General features: G+C 35.8%; 1 protein-coding gene and 1 long non-coding RNA gene across 4 annotated transcripts; both read right to left on the bottom strand.

The window, feature by feature from the left end:
- Nucleotides 1–26,852, bottom strand: LOC127844973 (aquaporin-5-like). 3 transcript variants are annotated; one of them, XM_052375575.1, is made up of 5 exons: nt 26,835–26,852; nt 18,887–18,988; nt 3,272–4,120; nt 2,101–2,181; nt 1–1,196 (listed from the first exon to the last, which is right to left on the bottom strand). In XM_052375575.1, the coding sequence occupies exons 2-5, from the start codon at nt 18,914–18,916 to the stop codon at nt 993–995; spliced, it is 1,164 nt and encodes a 387-aa protein (XP_052231535.1). In that variant the 5' UTR covers nt 18,917–18,988; nt 26,835–26,852; the 3' UTR covers nt 1–992. The 3 variants fall into 3 exon arrangements, with proteins under 3 accessions (XP_052231535.1, XP_052231536.1, XP_052231534.1); XM_052375576.1 differs by lacking the exon at nt 26,835–26,852 and adding an exon at nt 19,165–19,183; XM_052375574.1 differs by lacking the exon at nt 26,835–26,852 and adding an exon at nt 19,154–19,171.
- On the bottom strand, nt 15,063–17,076 carry LOC127844974 (uncharacterized). Its single transcript, XR_008032991.1, has 2 exons — nt 16,844–17,076; nt 15,063–15,225 (listed from the first exon to the last, which is right to left on the bottom strand). It is a non-coding gene; the product is annotated as an uncharacterized LOC127844974 (long non-coding RNA).
- Nucleotides 26,853–27,689: the final 837 nt, after the last annotated feature.

The raw sequence follows: 27,689 nt of genomic DNA on the forward strand, positions 1-27,689 counted from the left end.
TTGATTTATGTATTTATTCTCACATAGTAAATATATAAATGGCAATCACAATAAATAACGAATGATAAGCACAATAAATATCGGCGTCCAATTAATGAAACAAAAATAAAATGTAACAACCGCAAATAAAACAATTTGCATACATGTATAAAATGTTGAAAATCGATTTAATGATCATCTATGTAAAATAAAACACAATTATTCACATATAAAACATACGTTTAAAACATAAAACATATTTTTAAACATAAACAATGAACATGGATATGTGATTAAGCGACATACTATAAAGTCGACTTAGGTACAACTAGGCATAATAACGTATACTAAAATGTCATCATTCAAAAGATGATACATTCACGTCAAATCCCAAATGTATTGGGGTTGACAGGCTACCAATGTATTTTACAAAATACGACACGCCTCATTTTTAAAATGAAATATACTGCGTTCATACTTATTTAATTGTACAACAATATTGAAAAAAGTACACATTAACAATAGTTAATGTTATTTACCATAGATTTTTTTATAATTTTGTTATAAAAATATGTTATATCCTTTCTTAAAGGAAATGTGTTTTGTGCTCAGATTGAGCATACACTCAATAGAGAAAGTACAGTTTTGTATCACATTCTATTAATGAGTGATGCGCAATACAGTGATATTACATAGCAATAAGTATATGTTACCATTTCGTAATATGTTCACTCATAATCAGTCATCCATTGAACATTCAACGCATGTTATGGTTTCTGCTTTCACGAAAGATATAAACATACTAAAGGTGACACATTATTAAATGCAGAATCGCAAAAAGTAAAAATAAAAGGATTGAGGTCACAGAGTTAATTGATTTGTAAATAGGCTTTTGAAAGGCTATGACATGAAATAAAATATTGAAATAATTCTTGAATGAACAAGATACAATGCTGTAAAATACAATCTTGATACACATTGTCGATTTCTGTTTAAATAAAGGTAGACAATTTTCAAACGGTGTTTGTCATAGCTTCAGCCTCGAACTCGTCTTCAATCACCCGAACTTTGGGTTTCACAGCCGGGTATTTCCCGTCGTCGAACTGTGATGACATCATGCAGTCTCTTGCCTTCCTTAGTGACGCGTTGGAAGCGAGGACATTGTCGTACAGAAGACCGGCAATTATTCCGCCTGTTATTGGTCCAAGCCAGTACACCTGAAATATTAATTACTCAAATCAATAATACGATCGATTGTAGGTCAACTTGTTGGAATACAATGGTATTATATAGCTTTTCCTAACTCGCAGATTTGTGAGTATTGGTAAAAAAGCGTTTAACTACATCGTTAAAACTCTGACAAGATCGGGGAAGATCGATCGTTATTGGCGACCATTATCAAAACTCGATTTACAAAGTGAGAATTATACATATTAAGTTTTTATTGTTCTATAGATAACCTACATTTGGCGAGGTTAAACAAAGCGACGCCTGAAAAATATTTAAGCGCTGACTAGTTTAACGTGGTTTATTTCTAATCTACGCAATACATCCATTATCTATTCTACTTTTGGTGATACATTACTTAAGACAATGTAATTACGTACGGTCTAGTTTGAATAATAACAGTTAAATAAACGTAATACCGGTAAAAGTGCGGAGCATAACCATTAAAGGTCATCAATTATGCAAACGGGGACATAAAAATATGCATAGACTTTTCTCTTGGTTTTATGGAGAGTCGTTTGCAACGCAAATTATTTGACCGACCTGTAAGTTACTGGCGAGGACAAATGAACAATTTTATTGATTAAATATACCACGTATTAACAAAAGCCGTTAATTGCACGTGCAATGCTATGTTGAAGATTAAAATATTGGAAGATAGAACTTTCTATGGTTATATTGATCCACTCTAATTTGAAAAGCTTTTCAATCAGCAGATAGAACAAATAAAATTCGTATTTATTATCCCATAATAGGTGCAATGATCTAGTTGCTTCGCTCAAGGCGCAAAACGAATATGGGACGCCCCTGTATCTCGTTTTATCACCCGTGACCCAAATAAGACTACACAAACTCATAAACACAGTGTGCGGCCGTTTCGGCCGTCATACCTACCCAGTGGTCAGTCCAGATGTCCATGATGACAGCTGGTCCCAGGCTCCTTGCGGGGTTCATGCTGGACCCGCAATACTCGACCTGTAACAGAACACAATGGCGATGCTCAAATTGTGTAACGTCATCACGAAACATTGCTATGTTAACAAAGTTATCGAGCTTTACATAAGCGAATGCACAGTCCTTACGTTCCTGTGTGTGTGTTGCAACTAAGCCTCATGAACCGCCATCATCATAACAGTACATGTATTTCTATTTAATTAGTACACAGTACAATTTTTCCTATTTATACAGTACATGTATTACCGGTACTATATATTGTACCTCACATGAGTGCCGTTAATGTATATGGTGGTTTCAGTTGTGTAAAACACAAAAGATGCAATCTGCAGTAAATGGACAAGTCACTATACTCTTACATGGGCCGCGCGTGCTTAATCTTGACCGAATGGCGTAACTACCAGGTCATAGGGCCCTCCGATGTTTGTTTTTCTTTAATGTGTATTTTTTTAGCAGCAGATCTTAATTTATTTGACCGACCGATTTCGACCAGATACCTATATTGATCTCACTGAAAATCATTGGGCTTACTGGACAATCTATCTCTTGTTATGTGTTTGTTCAATATACATTAAATATTCAAAATCTCGAAGTAAGTAAACTGTGAACCATCTCTCAGGGTGAACTAACCGTTATCAGATTGCCTAACGCAAACAAGATACTACACATACCACGAATGGCATGAAAAGGGTACGTGGTACACGCAAATAGCGCCTTTGTTTGACTAAATGCACATTCAGGGGAGTGATAAATTGTTTCAAAAAGTTGCTAGCGAAAACCGATTAAAGTGATTTCTATATCAAAAGTTATCTCATTAAAATCAAATTTGAACCACCTAAATATTTCATACGCAGCTGTCAAATCCGTAGAGTTGATTTGGTTTTTATTTTTAAGTATAGTTAATACGAATGGGAAAACTACATCGTTTTATACAAGTTCCAACAGTTTCAGAAATCAATGAGAATCTGTTCCAATGCCGTTAAAACAAAATCCACCAAATGTTTGGCTATCCGAGTCATAGGGACCGACAAAAGCATTGTACATGCATGATTTGTTATACTTAAAGGTAAATGAAAGCCGAAACATAAAGCAGGTTACGATATGTTCTTACCGCCCAAAGATGTCCGACGGTGACGGCAAAGCCAATTGTTAGCGGGAAACTGCCGCCAAGGTCTGTCCTCTTGCTATCACAGGCGGCGAACACCGTCAGCACCAGCACCATGGTTATTATAAGCTCGATTCCGAAACCTTGAGCAGGAGTAACCCCGGTGTTGAGGGTGGTCGTTCCCAAGCCGCCAACCACGGCGGATGGCGTAAGCGCCTTCAGAATTCCGGCGCCAGCGATGGAGCCAAGGCATTGGGCGATTATGAAAAGGATGGCGCGAATGAGACTGATACGCCTCGTTATGAGCATGGCACATGTGACGGCTGGGTTAATGTGGCCACCGCTTATGTGGCCAATGATCCATACGCTGGTGGCGACGCAGAGGCCGAATGATAAGGAAATCTGTACAATGTCCAGTGGATCGTCCTTCCATCCTTGGACACACGACCCTACAGCCGTAATGACTAGTATAAAAGTTCCAACAAACTCGGCGAAAACCGCCTTCCAAAAGTACAATGAACGGATATCTTCAAGACTTGTTCTCATTCTTATTTTAGCGCAAAACGACGTATCTTCTTCAGAGAGTCTAGAAGCATTAGCATCAGCGCTTTTTTTTCCAGACATAGGGATCCAGACTAGATCGTCGTCGTCACGGTCTCGGCCTCTGTTGTTCTTGATCAGAGGATAATCCTCGGGCAGTGTCCGAGTGGTCAGCTGGTAGGCTTCGTTGTCCTTGGTCAGCGCATAATCCTCGGGCAGTGTCCGAGTGGTCAGCAAGTAAGCGTCCGAGTCCGGCCGAGAGGTAGTGGTCAGTAGGTAGGTCTCGAGGGTGTCGCTACTTTCAGACGCCCGTAGCTGCAAGAACACCGAAAAAAAGAGTAAAAATACACTAGTTATTTTAGCTCGATTGCATCGAAAGCCGAATGCTTATTGAAACGCTATTGACTCCGCGTCCTGTGTAGAACCAGTACTGATTCTACCCATCAAAATAAGAGACAATTTCTTTAGGTCGTAAGGCGTGACAAAAATATACATTTGTAATGTTGGCTTAGAGATAACGTGGTTCGACAGTAATTACAAAATTAATCATATGTTGGAATTTATGGAATTTACATAATTCCTCAACCCAAAACGCCAGAAACAGCGTAACAACCATAGGGATGTTTAATATAATATTAAAACTTAAAGCTGCTTTATTTGCTTGATTGAATCGTACATTGTATGAAAGACCAGTTTTTGTTCAAGAGTTACATAAAAGAAAACTATGCCAAAATAACCGTAATCCATTAAGTATAGTACATGTGCACGTTCAATTCCTATCAATCTTAATGAAGGAATAAATAAGTTACAAAGAACAAAGAATCGTTTGAAGACCTGACATACAAAATGGACATAGTTTTAGGTGTTTATGAGTTTCAGGCTTGAAACATACACCGACAATCAGTAATATATTTTACATAGTCATATTCAGAACTGGTACTTGCTTTATTTTCTAATTTGTGTTGCTATAAAGATGTGTGTATCCCTTTAGGCTTTAACATATGACCACCGCGTGCTATCAACCTTTTATGTGCCGCGAAGCAAATTTTATTGAAAATGCTCCGCTTCTTTTACGAAAATTTAAATCTGCAACATCACTATCACAAATGAAATTTAATACAGGGTACACAAAGAACCTTAGCGTTTTTCACGCATCGTCAACTCGTTTTAAACGTAAACCTTTTGCACGTTTGAATGCCTTATTATCAAGTCGGAATGCCAATGTTAATTTTGCACCTGAAGCCCTGCGATTGAATGCAAGGTTGTTCACGGTTGATTTCCCCGTATCGTCGTTTAAAAAATACATAATTAATCTTCAATATTATACACAGAGCCGTTCTAAGCGACATGTAAATATCCCCTCCCTTTAAGACTTTATTTGAAACGTCATCATGCGAAGGTATTTCAATATTATATTTTTGTTATGAAATACTGTTTAAAAGCAGTTATATCGGGTACTGTATACTAGTTATGTCCGTAACGTGTCAATTTTCACAATTATAAGTACCGGGTAAGTACATATTTAAAATAAACATGAACAACACCCCTTCCATCCGTATTCCACGTAATCGTAAAACGATACACTCAAAGGAGTGTCAAGATCTTTGTATAATAACGCCCATAACCTCCATTATTATTTAATAATTATTATTATTATGTAATACGATAAATAAAAATACAGGTTAATCTCGAGAGAAATAAAACACAATAAATCTGACAAATATAAACAGAGACAGACTTATATTGTTTATAAATGATATTCCTATATTACATACCATGTCATACAATACAAAAACAAAACTCTGAATTCTCTTAAATTTAAATAAAATATTTTGTATTTAAATTAAAAGAGAGAGAAATAATTTTAACATTTTAATAAATGTTATTTAAACAAATAGTTAACGTATTACCCTGAGCTCGCCCACTATATTATTCAAACATCATTTTCACTGCATGTACTCATTTTCACTGTATGTATTTTCGCACGCTATTGGTAACTGACAGGTATTGAACACTTGTACTCATTGTCACAGCCGCACAGTACCGGTTTCAACCGGTTGTTTGCATTTAAGTCGATTTGCCAGCTGATCTCAGGTGAGTATGAAATTATCATGAATCACGTGACTATTAAAATGTGGTCATTTTGTCCTATTTAAAATTGATAAAATGCGGGTAAGTCGAATATTTTCACTCACTAGCTGCGGTATTTTATCTATGTGAATGACAACGCTTGATAACGCGGCCACTTCGAGTGCATTGTGTATTTGACCCTTGACTGAAATACCTCGCTACCTATGTATATCTCGTCTTTATGTCCTAATTTTAACTTATGGGGACATTAAGGCAAACACATGAAATAATAATAATTTATCTTGAATAAATATACATACTAAACAGAATATTCTTTGTTCATCAATAGATACAGCGAAATAAATTAGTTATACGTGCATGAAAATTAAAGATTAATTTACATCGAGATATTGTTATTGGAGCTTTTTTCAACCGTTTTACGAAAAACATGTACGTTTTTTGCGAGTTGCACATTTAAGTTATCATACTTGCTCTTTTGTTGAAACACATTACACGCATGACTTAATACATTTTCATTCAGTTCAGACTTTTTAGCACTTTCTCAATAGTCAAGACTATCTTACTCTTTCCCACAGCAAAATTAGCTATTTCCCCCAATATACTTACACGAAAAATCCCAATAAAAAATACTTTTGATAAATCAATTGTTAATGTTACTTTTTCATGTATTTTTTTAAATAAAATAAACAATTGACAAATAATTATCCGTTGAGATAAATATTCATATGAAGTCGACCTTTACACAAATTGTCAGTTTTCCGCATTAGACAGTATTCACAGCACTAAATTCAAAGTCTTAGCACATAACTTGTCCCCTAATTTGTGACAAAATGCCTGCATCGTTAACTAAGTACTTCTTAGTGGAATAATTATTTTACCGTACAAGGCTTTTGCTCCGCCAGGCAAAAATGACAACATAAAATACAAACTGTATAACTTTTTTGTCTTGTACATATTAACCTAAGCAAATGATATGTCTAAAGTGCATGTCATAAATTTAAGTATATGCATTTTTCGCAACGACGGAAACATACTGCAGATGTGCATTACATTAATTGTAAAATAATTAAATTATTCTTATTCTAGATTCTTCGTCAATGCTTAAGTATGACGCAATACATAACTCAAATTTACGAGAACTTTCGCTTCCAAAACATACCTTTATGGAAGGCGCCAGTTGTGTTTGCGTTCAGAAACGGAATGTGGTCCTTATTGGGATAAAAGCTTCAATCGCAACGAAGTTAGTGCAAAAGGTACTAACGTTAAATATTGAATCGGTAGAGATGTTTTGCATAAAGAGGTTACGTCGAACGTCACAATGACGCAGTTTGCCAATCAAAAAACGGAACTTACGTTAACTATGAGATCGGCAAAGACGTTACATACAATTAATCGTTATTAAATCGCATTTTACGAAAAACGTTTCCTGTCATGTTGACTAATTTAAAAAACAAGCTCACTGTATCTTAAATATACAATGTGAATGAGTACGAGGATGTCATTCAGAATTCAATAGCAGGTCAACATGCTGACCCATTTTGCAAACTTTGACACTAATTTATCGAGGAAATAATGTCTGAAGGTTACATTTAATGTAATTAAAACTAAACTTTCTGTATTAAAACTTTCAATTGTAAACTTATCCATCAGGCAAAACGATAACCACGAAAACAATCGGTATCATAAATTAGAACTGTAAAGTTGATGCTGAATTAGCTATTCAAGCATGCCCAATAATAACAACGCTAAGCATGTATGCTGATTCTGATGTCATGTAATAATAGACCGGTACATGCCGTTGAATGGGAAAGAAGAATGGAACGTGGATTAATTCATAGTATCGATAATATTAATACTGAAATATACTATGTTTTTGTGGGTATGATACAGCTCCGAAATAGCCAAATGTAGACTTCATACCCAAATGTACTTATGCAAACAGTGTTAAAAGACCGGACAAATATCTTCTTTGTGTTTTTGTGGATTAATTCATAGTATCGATAATATTAATACTGAAATATACTATGTTTTTGTGGGTATGATACAGCTCCGAAATAGCCAAATGTAGACTTCATACCCAAATGTACTTTTGCAAACAGTGTTAAAAGACCGGACAAATATCTTCTTTGTGTTTTTGTTGGCAATAAACATTTTATCATGAATTAATGAAACAAATGAGCTGATAAATGACCTCTACATACATTAATGTATACCAGACTTTGAGTATTCGAATTTCAAAAACGAAATAAGCTATTTAAAGCGAGAATATACGTTTTTATCTGTGTAAAATTGTAATATATTGATAAAAATATGTTACAATAACACAAAATAGGCACGAAAAATTATACATTGAAGACGAATTTCATAAAACGCAGCAAAGACACATTAGCGCCCCGAGCCGATTGTGACGAAGACATTTCGTACATATTTTCCTACAATATCATAAGCATTCGTCTTTTTATTAGGATCGGAGTTAGTTTTCGAGTTTTCGAGTGTCGTATGAATAGATATCGTTGCAGGAAATTAAAATGATCCGTAAAACTAAATTTAGATTCACATCGTACATGCATAATATACATGCTGGCGAATTTGACTGTACAGACATTTTGATTTTAGAATAAAATATCTCGCTGGTTCTTCTTAACTTTTATTATCCCCACGCTTTTTGAAAAAAAGGTGGGGATATTGTGGTTATCTCCGCCGTCCGTCCGTCCGTCTGTCCGTCCGTCCTGGCCACTATCTCCTCCTACACTAAAAGCACTAGAACCTTGAAACTTACACACATGGTAGCTATGAGCATATGTGCGACCCTGCACTATTTGGAATTTTGATCTGACCCCTGGGTCAAAAGTTATAGCGGTTGGGGTGGGGCCGCGTCAGAAATTATCACTCATTTTTTTAGGTTATTTTACATTTACTTCTTTATTTCTACACCGATTCACTTCAAATTGATACTGGACCTCTCTTATGACAATACGGTCAATCTCAACCATGCATGGCCCCATTCCCAACCCTGGGGCGCCCCGCCCACATAGGCCACACCCACCAAAAATTTCCATTTACTATAATTTTTTCATTTCTACACGGATTCACTTCAAATTGATACTGAACTTTTGTTATGACATTAGGGTCAATCTCAACTATGCATGGCCCCAATCCCAACCCTGGGGCGCCGCCCACATAGGCCACACCCACCAAAAAATTCCATTTACTATAATTTTTTCATTTCTACACGGATTCACTTCAAATTGATACTGAACTTCTCTTATGACATTAGGGTCAATCTCAACTATGCATGGCCCCATAACCAACCCTGGGGCCCCGCCCACATAGACCACACCCACCCAAAATTGCCTTTACTATAATTTCTTCATTTCTACACCGATTCACTTCAAATTGATATTGAACTTCTCTTATGACAATACAGTCAATCTCAACTATGCATGGCCCCATTACCAACCCTGGGGCGCCCCGCCCACATAGACCACACCCACCCAAAATTGCCTTTTACTATAATTTCTTCATTTCTACACCGATTCACTTCAAATTGATACTGAACCTCTCTTATGACAATACGGTCAATCTCAACTATGCATGGCCCCATTACCAACCTTGGGCCCCGCCCACATAGACCACACCCACCCAAAATTGCCTTTTACTATAATTTCTTCTTTTCTACACCGATTCACTTCAAATTGATACTGAACTTCTCTTATGACAATACGGTCAATCTCAACTATGCATGGCACAATTACCAACCCTGGGGCGCCCTGCCCACATATGTCACACCCACCCAAAATTGCCTTTTACTATAACTTCTTCATTTCTACACCAATTCACTTCTAATTGATGATGAACTTCTCTTATGACAATACGGTCAATCTCAGCTATAAATGGCCCCATTACCAACCCTGGGGCACACCTAGGTCAAACATTCGGCGTGGGGATACGCGTCGGCCTCTGCCGCGCCATTTCTAGTTTTAATTTATATTGAAATATATGAATAATAAATTTTTACACATTTATTTATAAATTCATAAATATTTGAGAAAAGTGTATAATCTCGCTTTAAGAAAATACAATTTTGTATGAAATATGACGACACAAGAAGTAATTTGTACCTTAGTGTTCTACAAAGTTTCTCCAACGGAAAGCACAAGCTGTCATCAATAGTTTTAAATCGTTTATGAAACACTGAACAAGGTGCTCTTTATAGCAACCAACTCTTTTCGAGTCACCATTTTACTCCATGAATTTTCGTGGAACCAGGTAACGAAAAAATGAACAAAGTACGACACAGGCAGCGCGAAAGCTGTCCTGAAAATGTTAGGTTTCTGTCCAAGAACTACCTTTTTATAACGGGAATTGAAGTACCGGATCAATCCAGCTATGGATATTAATCGATCCGTCGGCTGCGCAAAGCAGTCTCCTTGCCATTTTTATATCGTTTTTAGTGTGATATTGGGATTTGTGCATAGTAACTCTCTTCTACCAGGTGAGATTGCGTTCCGATAATTTATGAAAATCCAATACAACGTGTCGCGACTTACCTGAGTTTTCTAACATGGCTGGGGTTGGCTTAAAACCGTCACTGATTCTGGGAAAAGTGCATATTAAAGAGAGCTGTTGCCTGACGACTGACATTCGTGCATATTTTAAAACTTAATTGCTCGTTTTGAGAAGCAAAGAGGCTGGTTATGAGCGTTAAATGATCAATAACTCCCTGAAATATTAATAGGTTCATACTTTCGTACAGCTTTGACGCTGTAAGGTGCACATTTATGTCTACATAACTAGAATATAATCAATATTGCTTCAAAGTTATATTTAAACCTTGTTCTGAGAAAACTGGGATTAATGCATGTGCGTAAAGTGTCGTCCCAGATTAGCCTGTGCAGTCCGCACAGGCTAATCAGTGAGGACACTTTCCGCCTAAACTTGATTTTCGGTAAGGTGGGACTTCCTTTAAACTTAAAATACCATAAAAGCGGAAAGTGTCGTCCCTGATTAGCCTGTGCGAACTGCACAGGCTAATCTTGGACGACACTTTACGCACATAGTCTGCAAATACACATTTTAAATGGGCGAACATTTGAATGAAAAGATGCTTTTTATTAAAAAAACTATTCACTTGAAAATGCTATTGGTTAAATTACACATGCAATACACAGTTACGATACTTTGAGACAACAGACGTATTGTTGATATATTTTTTTTATACAAACATATTCAAGCAGCAAACAACGCGCTGTTAACGATTGCGTACAACCATTGTTTCCTCGTTTGCGTCAATTCTTGCAAAACAACTTAGCTCTTAACTTGATTAATACATAAATACAAAGAAACCCACCAATTTCGTCAGATATGCGTCAGTTGAATTCGTCTTAATTTGCATGCCTCGCTAATTATAAGCCACACTGCATTAATTCAACATTTACTTATAACGGCCTAGTTACCGTAGCATAACCGTTAAGATTGGATACACAAATGGTATGTCTGAAATACCAGCGGATCATATGAATTTTTCGGTAGTCAAAATGACATGGGTACATTCAAACACTTAGGACACGAAGTTGATCATATTCGGTATTTGTCGAAGGATTGCTCGGTTACCCAATGGGGTCGACACAAAGTGTGCTCGGGCTACACAATTATGTATGGCTCGTTAAGCAAATAATTTAAAGATAAAATTAATTAAATGTTTGGTGTAACTCAGGTGATCAAAAATCGCCGCGTGAAAAAAAATGTTGAAGGAATTACAGTATAGACAAATCGTAACTAATACACAATTACTACGATGGAGTCTGTCGTCAACAATAGTAGTTAAACTTTGAACCCGTTTATATGAAAGTCGGATTGTCAAAAAAGTATTTACCGAACTGTCTTTTATAATTCATTTACCACGTTTCTGCACGGGTATTTAAATTAGTTTATAAACACGTAAAACTGTTAAATCGGTACCTTGTACGTGATCGTGAGATATTTAACAACAGGAACTACCCGTTCCTGTATCGATATTCGATCAGCTGATGAAATCAATGCGGATTTCTATACCAAAAATCTATTTGAATACATGCTATTTAACAGTATACTTAGTGCTAACCGTTTATTGATAATGACGTTTTTGAATGTCCTGAATTCAAACAGGAAAATTCCACCCCAGACAGCTGATCGTTGGCCAACACAATACCAGAAGGTCGTGCCGATTGTTCTATTCAAAGACATTCATGGAGGTCATTGTATGATGCAATATTCAAACTTTTTTATTTACACACGTTTTAAGTCTTTTTGGAATACCATTTTTAATATTGGTCATTGTTTGATGCAACATTCCAACTGTTTTATATTGGAATACAAGATATTAGCCACTAATACGAAATAAAATTTGTCCGCTACAAATTATAATTTATTGTTACATAAAAAATGAAGACGTAAAACAATATCATTTACCGGTAAAGACCGTTCATAATGAGCAAACTCAATCGAATTTGGTTAACCCATTTGTGCCTAGTGGACCCTCCCATTCTTCTAAATTGGATCAATTTATTTCCAATATTAGGGATGTCTAGTATATTTATTTCTATATTTAGAATATTTCTTACAGAAATTCCTTTAAGCAAACATCGCAGACCCTGATGAGACGCCACATCATGTGGCGTCTCATCAGGGTCTACGCTGTTTGCAAAGGCCTTTTTTCTAGACGCTAGGCATAAATGGGTTAATTGGGACAACCCTTCTCTTCCCAATAAGTTGGTGTCGATGTCTTACTCAAACATGCAAAAAATAATATTTATATAAAACGATATGTACGCATCCAAACAGGGAGAACAGAGTCATAAGAGATCATTATACACGCCCTCTAATTCACTCTTACGAATCGGCGGAAGCAGCCACAATGTGAGGATTGTGTAACAACGGTTTCTTCTTACTTATAACAAAATCTATTATGATGAGCTTTCACCCCTGACGAATTTTTTAATTCCAGTGTGTTATATAAATGTACAACAAACTTCAACGGTGCCTTTCACTTCCAGTGTGTGATAGAATAGATACAAATCTGAACGGTATCGTTTGCTTCCAGTATGTTCTTGAATATATTACAATCTGTCAACGGTACCTTTCGTTTCCAAAATGTTCTATGTAAAAATATAGTATGATAAATCCAACAAAAACACATATTTTTCTTTCCTTTTTATCAACGTTGCGGCGTACGCCTTCATCAGGATAATACAAATAATAACAGAAAGCGGATGTTATGTTATAACAATCTGCCAACGGTACCTTTCGCTCCCAGTATCTTCAAGAAGTATAAAACAATCTTTAAAAAAAGTACTTTCGCTCCATTATGTTCTAGACAATTAACAATTTGTCAAAGCTACTTATCGCGTGTGATATGTTATACAAATCGAAAAATATGTCAATGTTTGGAAATTTACACGTGTTTGCTTTCGAAGGTATGTTTACCGTCGGCGCAATTAAAGATTGATTAAATAGTGTGTATTTTGTATGTGTTTTTTGCATTTTCTCTACGCTTATTGTAGTAGGCCGGCCCTTTTGAACTTGATTACGACTACAAACGTTGCCCACAAAATGCAACTTTCGGTAGGTAGAGTAAACATGATATGTCTATCTTTGTATTTCGTATATGGTGCATTAGTTTCTTTCATGTTCTAATCTTAGTCTAATCGTCGCTCTACAGTGCAAATTTATGTTAGTTATGTATAACCCGATAAATGAACTATCACGATTGTATTACACCAACTACTAAATATAGAAAAGAATTTTCGCAAAACATAAAAGAAACGAAACATAAGACACTTACACTCAATTTAACAAGACAGACATTATAGAACAATCAGAATAGTGTTCTATTTACTGATTTCATTTAAAGCATGAAGTCTTTTACTTCTTCGTTTACTACCAACCCTGAAACAATATCGCTGTTCTGCTGATCTATTTGTTTCGTATTTGTGCTGAGGCAAAAAAAGTCATTATTTCCACTTATATCACCAAGATAGAAGGGTCTATAGGTCGGTTATTTTTTTTGTCGATAAGTTTTTTTCCGAACGATTCCCAATATAATAAGAAGTATGCAATCACGTGCAGAAATCTTCAAAATATATATTTAACATTCAATTATAATTTTATTATATTTAGCGACTATGATTGACTGTAATCAATATAACTCTAAATATCTCAACTTTGCATTACATTTCAACTTGTACATTACGATTATTTTCATAAATGACAAAAAGTACTTTATATCACAACTTCAATCCAAGGACATGGTAAACTTTTTGGTTTAAGCGTATGTTTACACCCACATAACAGTATTTTCACGGCTGTTATTGTGTTCGCATGGCTGTTATTCTCATCAGTGGTAACCAGCATTTGAAACACCTAACTTCCCATAGTTTGCGGACAAGTTAATACAGGTTTGCGCTGACACAACGAAATACCATACTAATCGGATCGTGAAAAGCAGACATTTTTAATGGTTTGAACTTAATCTAGTACTTCACATTGAGCGAATATGGTTTACTTTAATAAACATGCTATATGTTTTCAATACCCAAGAAAATATAAAATGTTATACAAATCTTCATAAAATAAAAAGGAATCATAAAGCGGAGATTTTTAATGAAATTTACTTTTAAGAAAACATGGCGCATGTTTTTACAGGAGCAATTCAAATGTTTAGCTCCATCTCTTCAATATCTTTTTAAACTAAAATGAGAAAAAAAACGGGAACATTCATGAAAGTTTTCAGAAGAATAGTTAGATATATATAATTTTGTAGAACACGCTTTCTCTTAATGTAATCAAAAACAAACCTCGCCGTTTTCTAGGACGGTAACACATATTTGGGTTATTTCTTTAAATAGTTTACCCGTATACGGTACTGTACTTCTAAATCACCTTATTACACGAAACACGATAAACGCTTCAACTATACTTTTGAAGCACGAAGATTTGACATTTGAAATTTAATGTTAACCAGTGACCGGTAATTAAAAAATAAAATAAAATAAGACAAGGGACAAAATTGTCACAAAACCAGGTTTTCATTGTGAAAAGAAAATCTGATAAAGGGAGAAAACTCAAACTGAACTTTTGAAATGAACAAACAAAATTAACCCCCTTTGTAAGTTTGTTTTTAAAAAAATCTATTTTTAGTCGTGGCGACCTTGACATTGGAGATATTGACGTGATTCTTTCGTGCGACACACCGTCCAATGATGGTGAACAAATGTGCCAAATGATTTTAAAATCTCACAATGAATGACATAGTTATGGCCAGGACAAGCTCATTTATGGCCATTTTTGACCTTTGAACTCAAAGTGTGACCTTGACCTTGGAGATATCGACGTAATTATTTCGCGCGACACACCGTCCAATGATGGTAAACAAATGTACCAAATGATTTTAAAATCTGACAATGAACGACATAGTTATGGCCCGGACAAGCTTGTTCCGCCCGCCCGCCAGCCAGCCAGCCAGCCCGCATTCGCCAATCTAATAACCAGTTTTTTCCTTCGGAAAACCTGGTTAAAAAAGAAACGTAACACTCCAACTTATTGTTCGTGCTAAAAAATAAGGTCGGTGTGATTGGATACAGTTGATAACAAATAGAATTTTAACATACAGGTAACGTTTTAGTGGTTCTTTCCTCAAGCATGAAAATCACATTTAACTCACACGCCGTTACGACAACAACCAGTTAAATCTGGTTTTGAAAATAAGGCGTCATCCTGTTCATCGAATTGTTGATAAGATCAAAGACATAAAATCATTGAGCGCGGAATACTTATTTTATTACGTGGGTGTTGTTTTTTCCCGATAAAATATGCTCCTTTTACTACTTGCGATCAATTCAAAACGTAATAGCAATGTGACAAATAATTTCAAATTACATTCTTTCTTTTTAATCGGCCCAATGCATCTAACTTTAAAATGTTAAACACGTAACAACGTTTTTGAAACATGATTATTAACAACGTTAACTACACTATTAACCCATGTTTGCCTAGTGGACTCTCCCATCCTTCTAAATTGGATCAATATACTTCCAAAATTAGGGATGTCTAGTTTATTTCAATATTTAGAATATTTCTTACAGAAATTTCTTGAAGTTAACAGCGCAAACCCTGATGAGACGCCGCATCATGCGGCGTCTCACCTGGGTCTACGCTGTTTGCCAAGACTTTTTTCTAGACGCTAGGCATAAATGGGTTAATTTTCTTTTTCCCGAAAACCAAAAAAACAGTATATCGTTTATATAACTTCAATTTAACCCAAATAAGTACTTCGTAGTTTTATATAACCATTTTACATCTCGTGTACATTCGTACTCAAAATCAGAGACGTAGATAATTTACGTTTGTCAAAATGTTAAACAAAAATAATAATAAAGATTCCATTTCATTAAGCGTTGCTCTAACTAATTTCGTATAAACAAACTCTTTATCATCATGTAAGGAAACTAAATACAAGGGACACAATTGTCACAAAACCAGGTTTTCATTGTGAAAAAAAAATCTGATAAAGGGAGAAAACTCAAACTGAACTTTTGAAATGACCAAAAAAAATTAACCCCCTTTGTAAGTTTTTTTTTTTAAAATCTATTTTTAGTCGTGGCGACCTTGACATTGGAGATATTGACGTGATTCTTTCGTGGGACACACCGTCCCATGATGGTGAACAAATGTGCCAAATGATTTTAAAATTTCACAATGAATGACATAGTTATGGCCAGGACAAGCTCATTTATGGCCATTTTTGACCTTTGAACTCAAAGTGTGACCTTGACCTTGGAGATATCGACGTAATTATTTCGCGCGACACACCGTCCAATGATGGTGAACAAATGTGCCAAATGATTTTAAAATCTGACGATGAACGACATAGTTATGGCTCGGACAAGCTCATTTATGGCCATTTTTGACCTTTGAACTCAAAGTGTGACCTTGGCCTTGGAGATATCGACGTAATTATTTCGCGCAACACACCGTCCAATGATGGTGAACAAATGTGCCAAATGATTTTAAAATCTGACAATGAACGACATAGTTATGGCCCGGACAAGCTTATTCCGCCAGCCCGCCAGCCAGCCAGCCAGCCAGCCAGCCCGCCCGCATTCGCCAATCTAATAACCAGTTTTTTCCTTCGGAAAACCTGGTTAAAATTATAATAATTCGTATAAAACGACAAATATATGTATCACAATTAAGATCTATAAAGTTCTAATATCACGAACCTGTTAACGAAGACCGGATATTCGACGTTTTTCAATCTGGCCACGAGTGGCCAGTAAAAATGATCTACTCATTTAAACAATTTTATTTAACCGCGTCTTAAAATCAAACACTTTATAATAACTATTGCTGTTTTATTTGAATGTCAAATAATGAAATGTGTTTTTTTTTCAATTTAAGATATAATATAGAGCATCTGAAATAACACCCGACTATCACTCCGCACCGTTGTATGTACAATCATCGAATATTTGTTATACCGAACGCGCAACTTACGATTTCGAATTTTGCCAACCACAAAAATGTACATGTACTTACTAAAAATACTCGTATGACAAACGTCATGAAATGAGTACGCATCCGAAACGAGAAGGACAAAGAACTATTACAAAATACACGCAACCATGAATTGAGTGTTCCAGTTCGATCCGGACCGACAGGTAGTTTCCTTGTCAACCGATGCCAATCCCCGTATTGAATACATGTTTATACACATGTCCATACCGGAGATATATATCTTCCCGCTAATTTAATGTTTTGGATTGACAGTAGGCTTATTTGGGAGGAAAACAGGTAGTAAAAAGAAATGTGAGCATACATATCTTTATCGTATTTTTAGTATCTCGCCAGCATTTTATTACGTTATTTCCACTTTGTATTGTTGAAACGAATTACTTAAATATCACGTAGTGTTTTCGATATTAAAGAATTCGTGATTGTCAATATATTATTGACTTATGTTAAGTACCGGTATTGGTGCTGAATAATTCAACCTTTATGATACGCCGTAAACTTGTGTTATGCCTGTATAGAGCGTCAATATAGAAGTAGATAAAACATTGTTTGATCTTCATAAGAGGTTGAACCGACCACAGAGATAGTAAAACTTTGCCAAATATTGGCATACATAGAGTTATAGATTAACCCGAAATTTCAGTAGTTACGCCTGCATTATGGAACAATTTTATCAGTTGTAGTATTTAAAACTTAAGGTTAAATTTCAAAATTTATCAAATGTTCAACCACCCTGGTTGTACAGTGTTTCATATCTCTTGGGGGATCAATTATTACCAACAGATCAATGATTTTACTGTGAATTTATTTTAGATGATTCATTGATATACGTGAGTTACTTATGCGTGTTATTGGAATAATAATGTCGGTGTGTATTATAAATTATTGAACATGTGATGCACACGACTCTCTTTATGAATGACAACGTCGTCATGCAGACGTATCGTTATATTTTGAGCGCATGCGCATAGCAGTACTTTCGAGTACATTTCATTCATAACGATTTAACTATTACAGATATTGCCGCGCGCGAGAAAGTTTCCCGGGCACTTCTTTCAATAAGTTTAAATTATAACACATCTTAAAAACGCATCTTAAAATCCCCGATAGTATTTCACCCAATTGGTGCAAAAAGGTACCATGTGGCATTGAAATTAGAAGGCATATAGCTCCTTTTTGCAACAAATGGGCGATTTATCGACTTGGGACCGCACTTATCCACATACCATGATACCATGCGAACAAATATAAAACATATTATTCTCTCGGTTTGATAACTCGTTTGGGTCGGCCATCACACCTTTTTTATCAGACATCGTGTTCTTTTATCTCACTGCTATTTCTGCATTTTACTTTATTTAGCAGGCCACCAATGAGCATAAAAGGAAAGAAATTCCAACAAGCAAGAAAAAATAATGAAATAAATACACAGCGCCTTACCTGACCACCGGACGTCCCACTGTCCTTCATGATTTCCGTCTTTTTAGGCGTTTTCAAGCTTTTAAATTACCAAATGGTCACAAAAATGTCCCTCACTGTCACCTGCAATAATATTATCATCCGTTGACACTAGGTCAAAAAGAACTCATATTGGGTAATAAAATAATTGATGAAATTACAGCCATAAAGTTGCCATGTGAAGCTAATAAGAAATGTATTGTGCAATTTTAAAATCCCAAGCACAACTCCAAAATATTAAACGCATACCTTCAACTTACTAAGTTGCTTACAAAGAAGCGTGTATTCAGTGTAGGTTGAAAATTACACCCAATCTAGTTTAAAATAGGCACTTCTATATACACCAAATAAGCTCTACGGTTTACCTATATGCAATCGTCTTATGACAAAAGTATAGAGTAACGCGCGGTAAGAACACAATACTTATTCAAAAATGCCGTCCAAGCTAGTTAATACTAGACGAAATCAATCAATAGAACAGTCTATTACACGTCCATGTACACACACACACAGCTGTCAAATCTGGTATCGCAATCGATTTGACCTTTACCTGACAAAAGCGATTGTCCCCTCGGCTGGTTTCGAGCACAGCTCATGAATCCCTACTGCAATCACTAACCACGTGATCATGATCGATTCAACTATTATTTTAATGATCTAGGGTTTCAATTAGTTATTTTCTATTTTCTCTGTCATATTTTGACTAAGCGATATTTAAAATGACCAGGCATGCCAAAATACACTGAAAACAGATTAACGCTTTTCAGGCGACCTAATGAAACCAGGCTTAAACCATTATAGATTGGCTGTCACTCACTGTGAGCAACAAAACCACATATACAGAAGAATTGATGTTAATCGCGGATAAACTGAAATGATGTTTTGTGGGCACATTTTAAGATCAAGTTAGTTGATTAACATGTTGTTTCAATTAACAACCATTAAGCAATATTTTGCCATATACACATTTAGTTAAACGACAATGTACATATAAAAGGTAAGATATACGGGCAGGAAGAGGAAGAATGATGTTAATCTTTTATATATAAATCGTTTTTAACTAATTTGGGCTAATTATGGTCTCGTCATTAACTAGGACGACATGCTTCAACGAACAATTAAGTAATTTGAGTTAAGATCACAGAGTAATTGAGTTGCAATCGGATGCGTGTGATTCTTTAGTCTTTTATGACCCATAAGATCAGAACGATAATATGATCCTTGTATTACATAATCCTTATTATCTCTATGATCCATGCGATCCATTATATCATCATTATGATCCATATGAGCCTCATGGTCCCTATTATTCCTATAACCCCGATGATCATTGACCCTATTATTCCTATGACCCCGATGGTCATTGACCCTATTATTCCTATGACCCCGATGATCATTGACCCTATTATTCCTATGACCCCGATGGTCATTGACCCTTTTATTCCTATGACCCCGATGGTCATTGACCCTATTATTCCTATGACCCCGATGGTCATTGACCCTATTATTCCTATGACCCCGATGGTCATTGACCCTATTATTCCTATGACCCCGATGGTCATTAACCCTATTATTCCTATGACCCCGATGGTCATTGACCCTATCATTCCTATGACCCCGATGGTCATTGACCCCATTATTCATATGACCCCGATGGTCATTGACCCTATTATTCATATAACCCCGATGGTCATTGACCCTATTATTCATTTGACCCCGATGGTCATTGACCCTATTATTCATATGACCCCGATGATCATTGACCCTATTGTTCATATGACCCCGATGGTCATTGACCCCATTATTCATATGACCCCGATGGTCATTGACCCTATTAATCATATGACCCCGATGGTCATTGACCCTATTATTCATCTGACCCCGATGGCCATTGACCCTATTTTTCATATGACCCCGATGATCATTGACCCTATTATTCATATGACCCCGATGATCATTCACCCTATTATTCCTATGACCCCGATGATCATTGACCCTATTATTCCTATGACCCAGATGATCATCGGCCCTATTATTCCTATGACCCCGATGATCATTGACCCTGTTATTATTAATATGACCCCGATGATCATTGACCCTATTATTCCTATGACCCCGATGATCATTGACCCTATTATTCCTATGACCCCGATGATCATTGACCCTTTTATTTCTACGACCCCGATGATCATTGACCCTTTTATTCCTATGACCCCGATGATCATTGACCCTATTATTTATATGACCCCGATGATCATTGACCCTATTATTCCTATGACCCCGATGATCATTGACCCTATTATTCTATGACCCCGATGATCACTTACCCTATTATTCCTATGATCCCGATGATCATTGACCCTATTATTCCTATGACCCAGTTGATCATTGACCCATATTATTCCTATGATCCCGATGATCATTGACCCTATTATTCCTATGACCCAGATGATTATCGGCCCTATTATTCCTATGACCCCGATGATCATTGACCCTATTATTTCTATGACCCCGATGATCCTTATCAGCCCTGAGGTTCATATGATCCTAATGATCCTAACACCTAAGATCCTCATGATTCTTATTAAACATATGGTTGCTTTTCTAAACCTGGATGGACCAAATCACATTCGTGTTTAAACCGTACACATACCCTGTTTTTGGCCAATCACATGATTTTAAACACATAAACATGTGAACGATGAGGATATTACATCACTTTTCTTAACATAAATCTAAATAAGAGCTGTCTCCATAGGATGACATATGCCTCCGATAAACGCTTTGATAGAAATTATGAGCATTTTTCGAAACCTAAACGCATTTTTCGAAACCTAAACGCGGACCCTAAGTTCAAGGTCAAGGTCAAAGAGGTCACAATTTGTGTGCGCATGGAAATGCCTTGTCCATATACACATGCATACTAAATATGACTGTTACATCTGAAGCGTCATAGAAGTTGAGCATTTTTTGAAACCTAAACGCAAAGTGTGAGGGACAGACAGACAGACGGACAGACAGACAGACGGACAGTGCGATCACTTTATGCCCTCCTTCGGGGGCATAAAAAGACGTTGTTAAACAACGCGCAATTACACAATTGTAGTTGAAACACAGACCAGCATAGTTCGTTTGTATATATACTAATATGATTTCATGTAATAATGCAACATAAATACAATTTGTTTATCGCTGTAATGTATGCAAATTGAAAGTAATCTACAGTTTAGGTGCGCGTATGTTAATCATCCGAAAATGTACAGAAACATACAATCACAACCCATTTGGAAACGTCGGGACCTTAATAAGTTGTACCATGGTGACTTTTAGAAAGCAAACCGATGTTTGTATGCCTGTTTGGCGAAAAATGTCCACCACATTGAATTCATTGAGATTCTTATTACATCAAATGATTGCGTTCAACATATACTAGTTGTTGTTTGCACAAACACATTGGCTTCTTACGAATCCAATAGATGTTGGTTATTTTTCCAAAAGAGATGGAATCAATGCCAAGGAGGCTGCACTAAGGACAGAAGGTGGTGCCAATGCACGATATATGAAACTTAAGCTAACGAATGCGTGTTATTTACAATGTTGGCGCACGCCACATGTTTTTATACACAAAATCCATAAATCTTTCTTGTTTCAACCACCTATTAACTCCGCACGTTGATGTTGGTAATTACCATTAATCATATTTTATCTTTATATAAGCAACGACATCGATATATCGATAATGTTATCTTAAAACATGTTCGGCAATCTTAAACAAATCCGTACCTCGAAACCATTCCAAACCAAACATTGGCGTGACCATAAATTAGAATGTTTTTACTATTATATTGCGAATGGCAATGTGGGGGGGGGGGGTGAACACATATAAAAGTACTTGCCTTTTGAATACAATTACCGGTACGATCTAATCATGCTAATGCTATACCTGAATCAGAAACCGGAAATTTCGACAATGTGAAACGATATGATACCATATCGTTTGTGCGTGGACCGGACGTGTATATTTTTAATTCTTCTATTATATTTCGACATTTTTTAACCGAAGGTGCAACTTGTTATTCTTTCACATTCTTTGCCTACAACAAGCAAATTGAAAAGCATTAAATTTCAATGAAGCGTGAAATACGTGGGATGATTCACGCATACAAATGCCGTCAATTGCATGTATCTATGCCCTTGAAGGCAGATGAAGGCTTGAATGGATGTTTTTTAAATACCGACCGAAGAACCTAAAGCTGTCAATAATACACGGCGTTTTCATATTAATAAAATTATGAAAACACCTTAGAATTTCATACCTGCTTTAATTTACTTTCAGTACACAGACTGTCAGCTATTGATCGGCTTCAAAAGATCGAGATGAGCACAGCGATTTGCGAATATAGGAAAATTATTGTCACAACATGAGATTAAATCTGGTTTGTCGTTTCCATTGTGCAATCTGTATATGAGGTACGTTATCTTTTTGTGTTTAAATGTTTCAGAAGACCTCAGTGAAAGTGTGCTGTTGTTATAAAAAATTGAACACGCATATGTATGTATCTCTACGACTGACTGTACAAACAACTATGTATATTAACCTTTTGAAAGTAATGTATATAAAACAATATTTAAAAAAAAAATATCCAGAAAAATGACCAGTTTAAGATTAATTTTCCAACAATTTTAACCCATTTATGCCTAGCGTCTAGAAAAAAAGGTCTGGGCAAACAGCGTAGACCCAGATGAGACGCCGCATGATGCGGCGTCTCAGCAGGGTCTGCGCTGTTTGCTTTATGGGATTTCTGTAAGAAATATTCTAAATATAGAAATACATATATTAACATCTCTAATTTTGGAAATAAATTGATCCAATTTAGAAGGATGGGAGAGTCCACTAGGCATAAATGGGTTAAACCAATTGATTGAAATATGCAATCACTCGCTAGCATATTCCGTAATAGGTCGTCTCAGTCTTAGATATACAAGTCATGGCCGGTCAATCTCCATCAATGACACGATAACTTCTAATTAAAATAGACCCTGCTTTAAAATCGAACACAATATTTCGTCCATATCTTCAGTGAGAACAAAATTGTCATTACTTAGAATTCAAACATACGTTTGAACGCATATGCTTGTTATGTTGTTTTTCAAGTGCAAACTGAATTCAAATTCCGGCGTCACCAACAACTTCAGGCAGCATTCCGGTGTCAACATTGAGTAACGAAAGTGGCTTCCTATACCCATTATTATTTCGCATTGTAAGCGATAGCATATACGCGTTTGCGCTCCTATCTACAACTGGTTTTTCATAACACATAACCACCCCCGGAAACCCGATATGCTGTGAGAAGTTGGATGTGCTAGGAGAAGTTGCCGATATATTTCGATGAATTTCGGTAGGGTAAGCAAATCCAGTTCTATAATTGTTTAAAGGCATTTTTGAATTAAAATATATTTTTGTGTATGCAAAGGAGGTATTACCATGTATGTTAGAAAAATCCTGGTTATTAATATTCAGGACTTATTGAGATATGGCTATTTAAAGTCGACAATGCAGGGATTTGTATCATATTTAGCACTTTATTTACAAATTTCTTTAAAGGTATGCCAGTGAAAAAGTTTTTACACCGACAATCATATTAACCAATGTCCCCGAGTAACATATCCGCCAGGGTTTCTTAAAAAATTCGTATTGGTGGAAAAAATCGACTTTACATTCAAAATGTTGATGAAAAATGATATGACATGGTGCTGTACAAAGATGTCGAGATATGACGTGAGTGCTGTTCATTTTTAAACTTAAAAGCTCACTATTACAGCTGATTTATGCCCACTGTGATGCATTGTAGATCATTTCATTGAAATTTGAGGTTTTATAATTATATCCGTTCTGATGCTAAGTTATTTGTATCTTTTTTTATTGTTTGAAAATAATTGTAAATGTAAAGCAATTGACTCATACAGGTAAAAATATACGTCCGGTAGGCAATCTAAACATTTATAATAATATTTTCTGCCTATAGTTCCAATTATGGGTAGACTTTCATAAATGTGAACTAAATTTGGATCTATTATAAACGACTTCAAGTTGACAGCTTTGCAAACATCTCCGACAATGCACGCGTGTAAATGTTTGTTTCTTTTCGTACTTTTGGTAATGATAATATGCAAAATGTAAAAAATTATTTTCAAAACCCAATCCGCGCCTCCTCTTTATGTGTATTTGCATAGATAACACGCATTTTTCATTTGATGAAGCCCAAGCCTTGAAGAAATATACCTTTAAAGAAATTTGTAAATAAAGTGCTAAATATGATACAAATCCCTGCATCGTCGACTTTAAATAGCCATAATTCAATATATCCTGAATATTAATAACCAGGATTTTTCTAACATACATGGTAATACCTCCTTTGCATACACAAAAATATGCTTTAATTCAAAAATGCCTTTAAACAATTATAGAACTGGATTTACTTACCCTACCGAAATTCATCGAAATATATCGGCAACTTCTCCTAGCACATCCAACTTCTCACAGCATATCGGGTTTCCGGAGGTGATAACATCATTTGACCTGATGTCTTTTTTAACCTATTTATTTAAGCTAGATTGCATAACAACACTAAGCTTATATGAAACGCTCTCGAGTCCGTTTCCTTGGTGTCTATGGGGGAGATCTAAGGAACGCTCCCACAGTGGGGATCGAACCCGTGACCTCCCGGTCGCTAGACCTAATGTCTTTGTTGTCTGTTCATCTTCTTTCATGGGATATATTATTATTAAGACAGGAAAACACAGGATGACGAGCAGTCAGACGCAGGAAATACCAATGACACGGAGTTTTTCCAATATATTTCATTAATAAATGGTTTGTATATCGGCGATTTATCAATTTGGTTGATATATGTAAAGTGTTTTTTGCATTGTTTACATTTATTGTCTAAATTTTTTTCCATATTGTCAAGAAGTAGTTGTTATCTGTCAGGCACCCAACAAAGGGACCGTATGAACGAAGAATTGAATTCGAATGGCCTTATTGTCAGCGAGCGACATGTAATGCGACGTCTACTCTGGTCACATCGGCCACTTTCGTTGACGAGCGGATTTCCGAAATATACCGAAGAGTTACAGGCGCGAAGTCATTAACGCGGATTGTAATAAGAGAGCGTCCACGCTTGAAATGGTTTGTAATAGGATTGAACACGAAATATGACCTGAAAACATCGCCTTTGTTGGTATCGCAACGTTGAACTTTGATTCACCCAACCAAGCCTAGTACGGATTTACACAATCTTATAGGGTCATTTGATTCACGGATAATCATACATAGACTATTATTATAGTATAGGGAGGAATACAATCCATACATTTACAATGACAGTTTCAAACATTGGCAAATCATTATTGGTATGTCTTATCGCGAAGTCTGGGCATGTAAGTGATCCTTACGCTTTGAAACACAAGAAAAAGGTACTATCATTGTAAACAAAATGACTTACTACCAAAACACTTGAACAAAGGTACACGAAAAAATGAGATACACTACAAAACACGATAAAATGAGATACAAAAAGAAAAACAGTCAATACATTCTGGTGTTTCAATTACACATTAACAACAATCACAAAAGAATCATAAATAACAATCACATATAATCTTAAATAGTTTTGTTTATTGTTTTGGCACTTGAAAAAAATATTATTTTAGTAAAATATGAAAAATGTCTAACAAAGGTGATCGCCATTTAACTTTCTAGAGAGGTAATTGCTAGTAACACGCTGTATTAAACATGGCAATGACCTGAAGGCATATGTACATATAGGTATCTAGAATAAATTATCCTCGTACAATTTACAAACTTACAAGCCTCGGTATTGTTTAAAAACATATATATTAGAAAGTGTACAGTGAAACATTTACATACCTGTGGCGTTCAGGTCTGGTCAGGTTCAGTAACTCGTCCGTAGAACACCGTTTAAAAGTAGTATTTGTTTAAATGTTAATTCAAAAATATGGTTTTAGTTATAAAGTAACTCTTATTATTTTAATTAAGCAATATCAATCAATATATTTGTCCACACGTGATATAAAAACTAAAATATCCACCAATCAGAATGCAATACTGTGAGAACAAATTGAGTCCAAATGACGTCTGTTTACCAAATTTTTGAATAAGAGAGCGCACGTATTTATAACCGGCCGGTAAAATCCGGTTGAATGTCGGTATACCTGCGGCGCTTTATTTTCACTGTGTAAGAACCACAACCCTTACCAAAATAAAGTAAAATGACAAATTTGTACATATGGCCTTGATGTTATACGTATATGGGCCGGAATAATAAAAAAAACCGCGTATTAACTAAGATTAAGTAGTTTTTATTTTAGCGTTATTTCTGCAATGTTGACCTTAATTTAAATCTGTTTAGTTTAAAGATCTTCACATAAATCTGTTTAGTTCGAAGACATGCGCTGTTTATTAAATTTATTATGTTTTATCGTCTTCCTTATTTGAGGACGCTGTTTAACTCTGCATATACGCGAGTACACGTGTGTATACAACCCATACACGGACCGTACTAGTTTGTAGATTTTGAACTACGAAAAAAAATTCTAAAACGATAGGACAGGTAGGTAACCTTTTTGAGCGCTTATAAATGATTTCCGATTGAAACAAATCTTCCAAATATATTTGTATCATAATTATTTTCTTTTACATATAACCGTTTTATTTTGCAAATATGCCCGAATGTGGCACACAATGGTCCGAAAACTCAACATG

This window comes from Dreissena polymorpha, chromosome 9 (assembly GCF_020536995.1).
Source record: "Dreissena polymorpha isolate Duluth1 chromosome 9, UMN_Dpol_1.0, whole genome shotgun sequence".
In the NCBI taxonomy this organism is placed as follows: Eukaryota; Metazoa; Mollusca; class Bivalvia; order Myida; family Dreissenidae; genus Dreissena; species Dreissena polymorpha.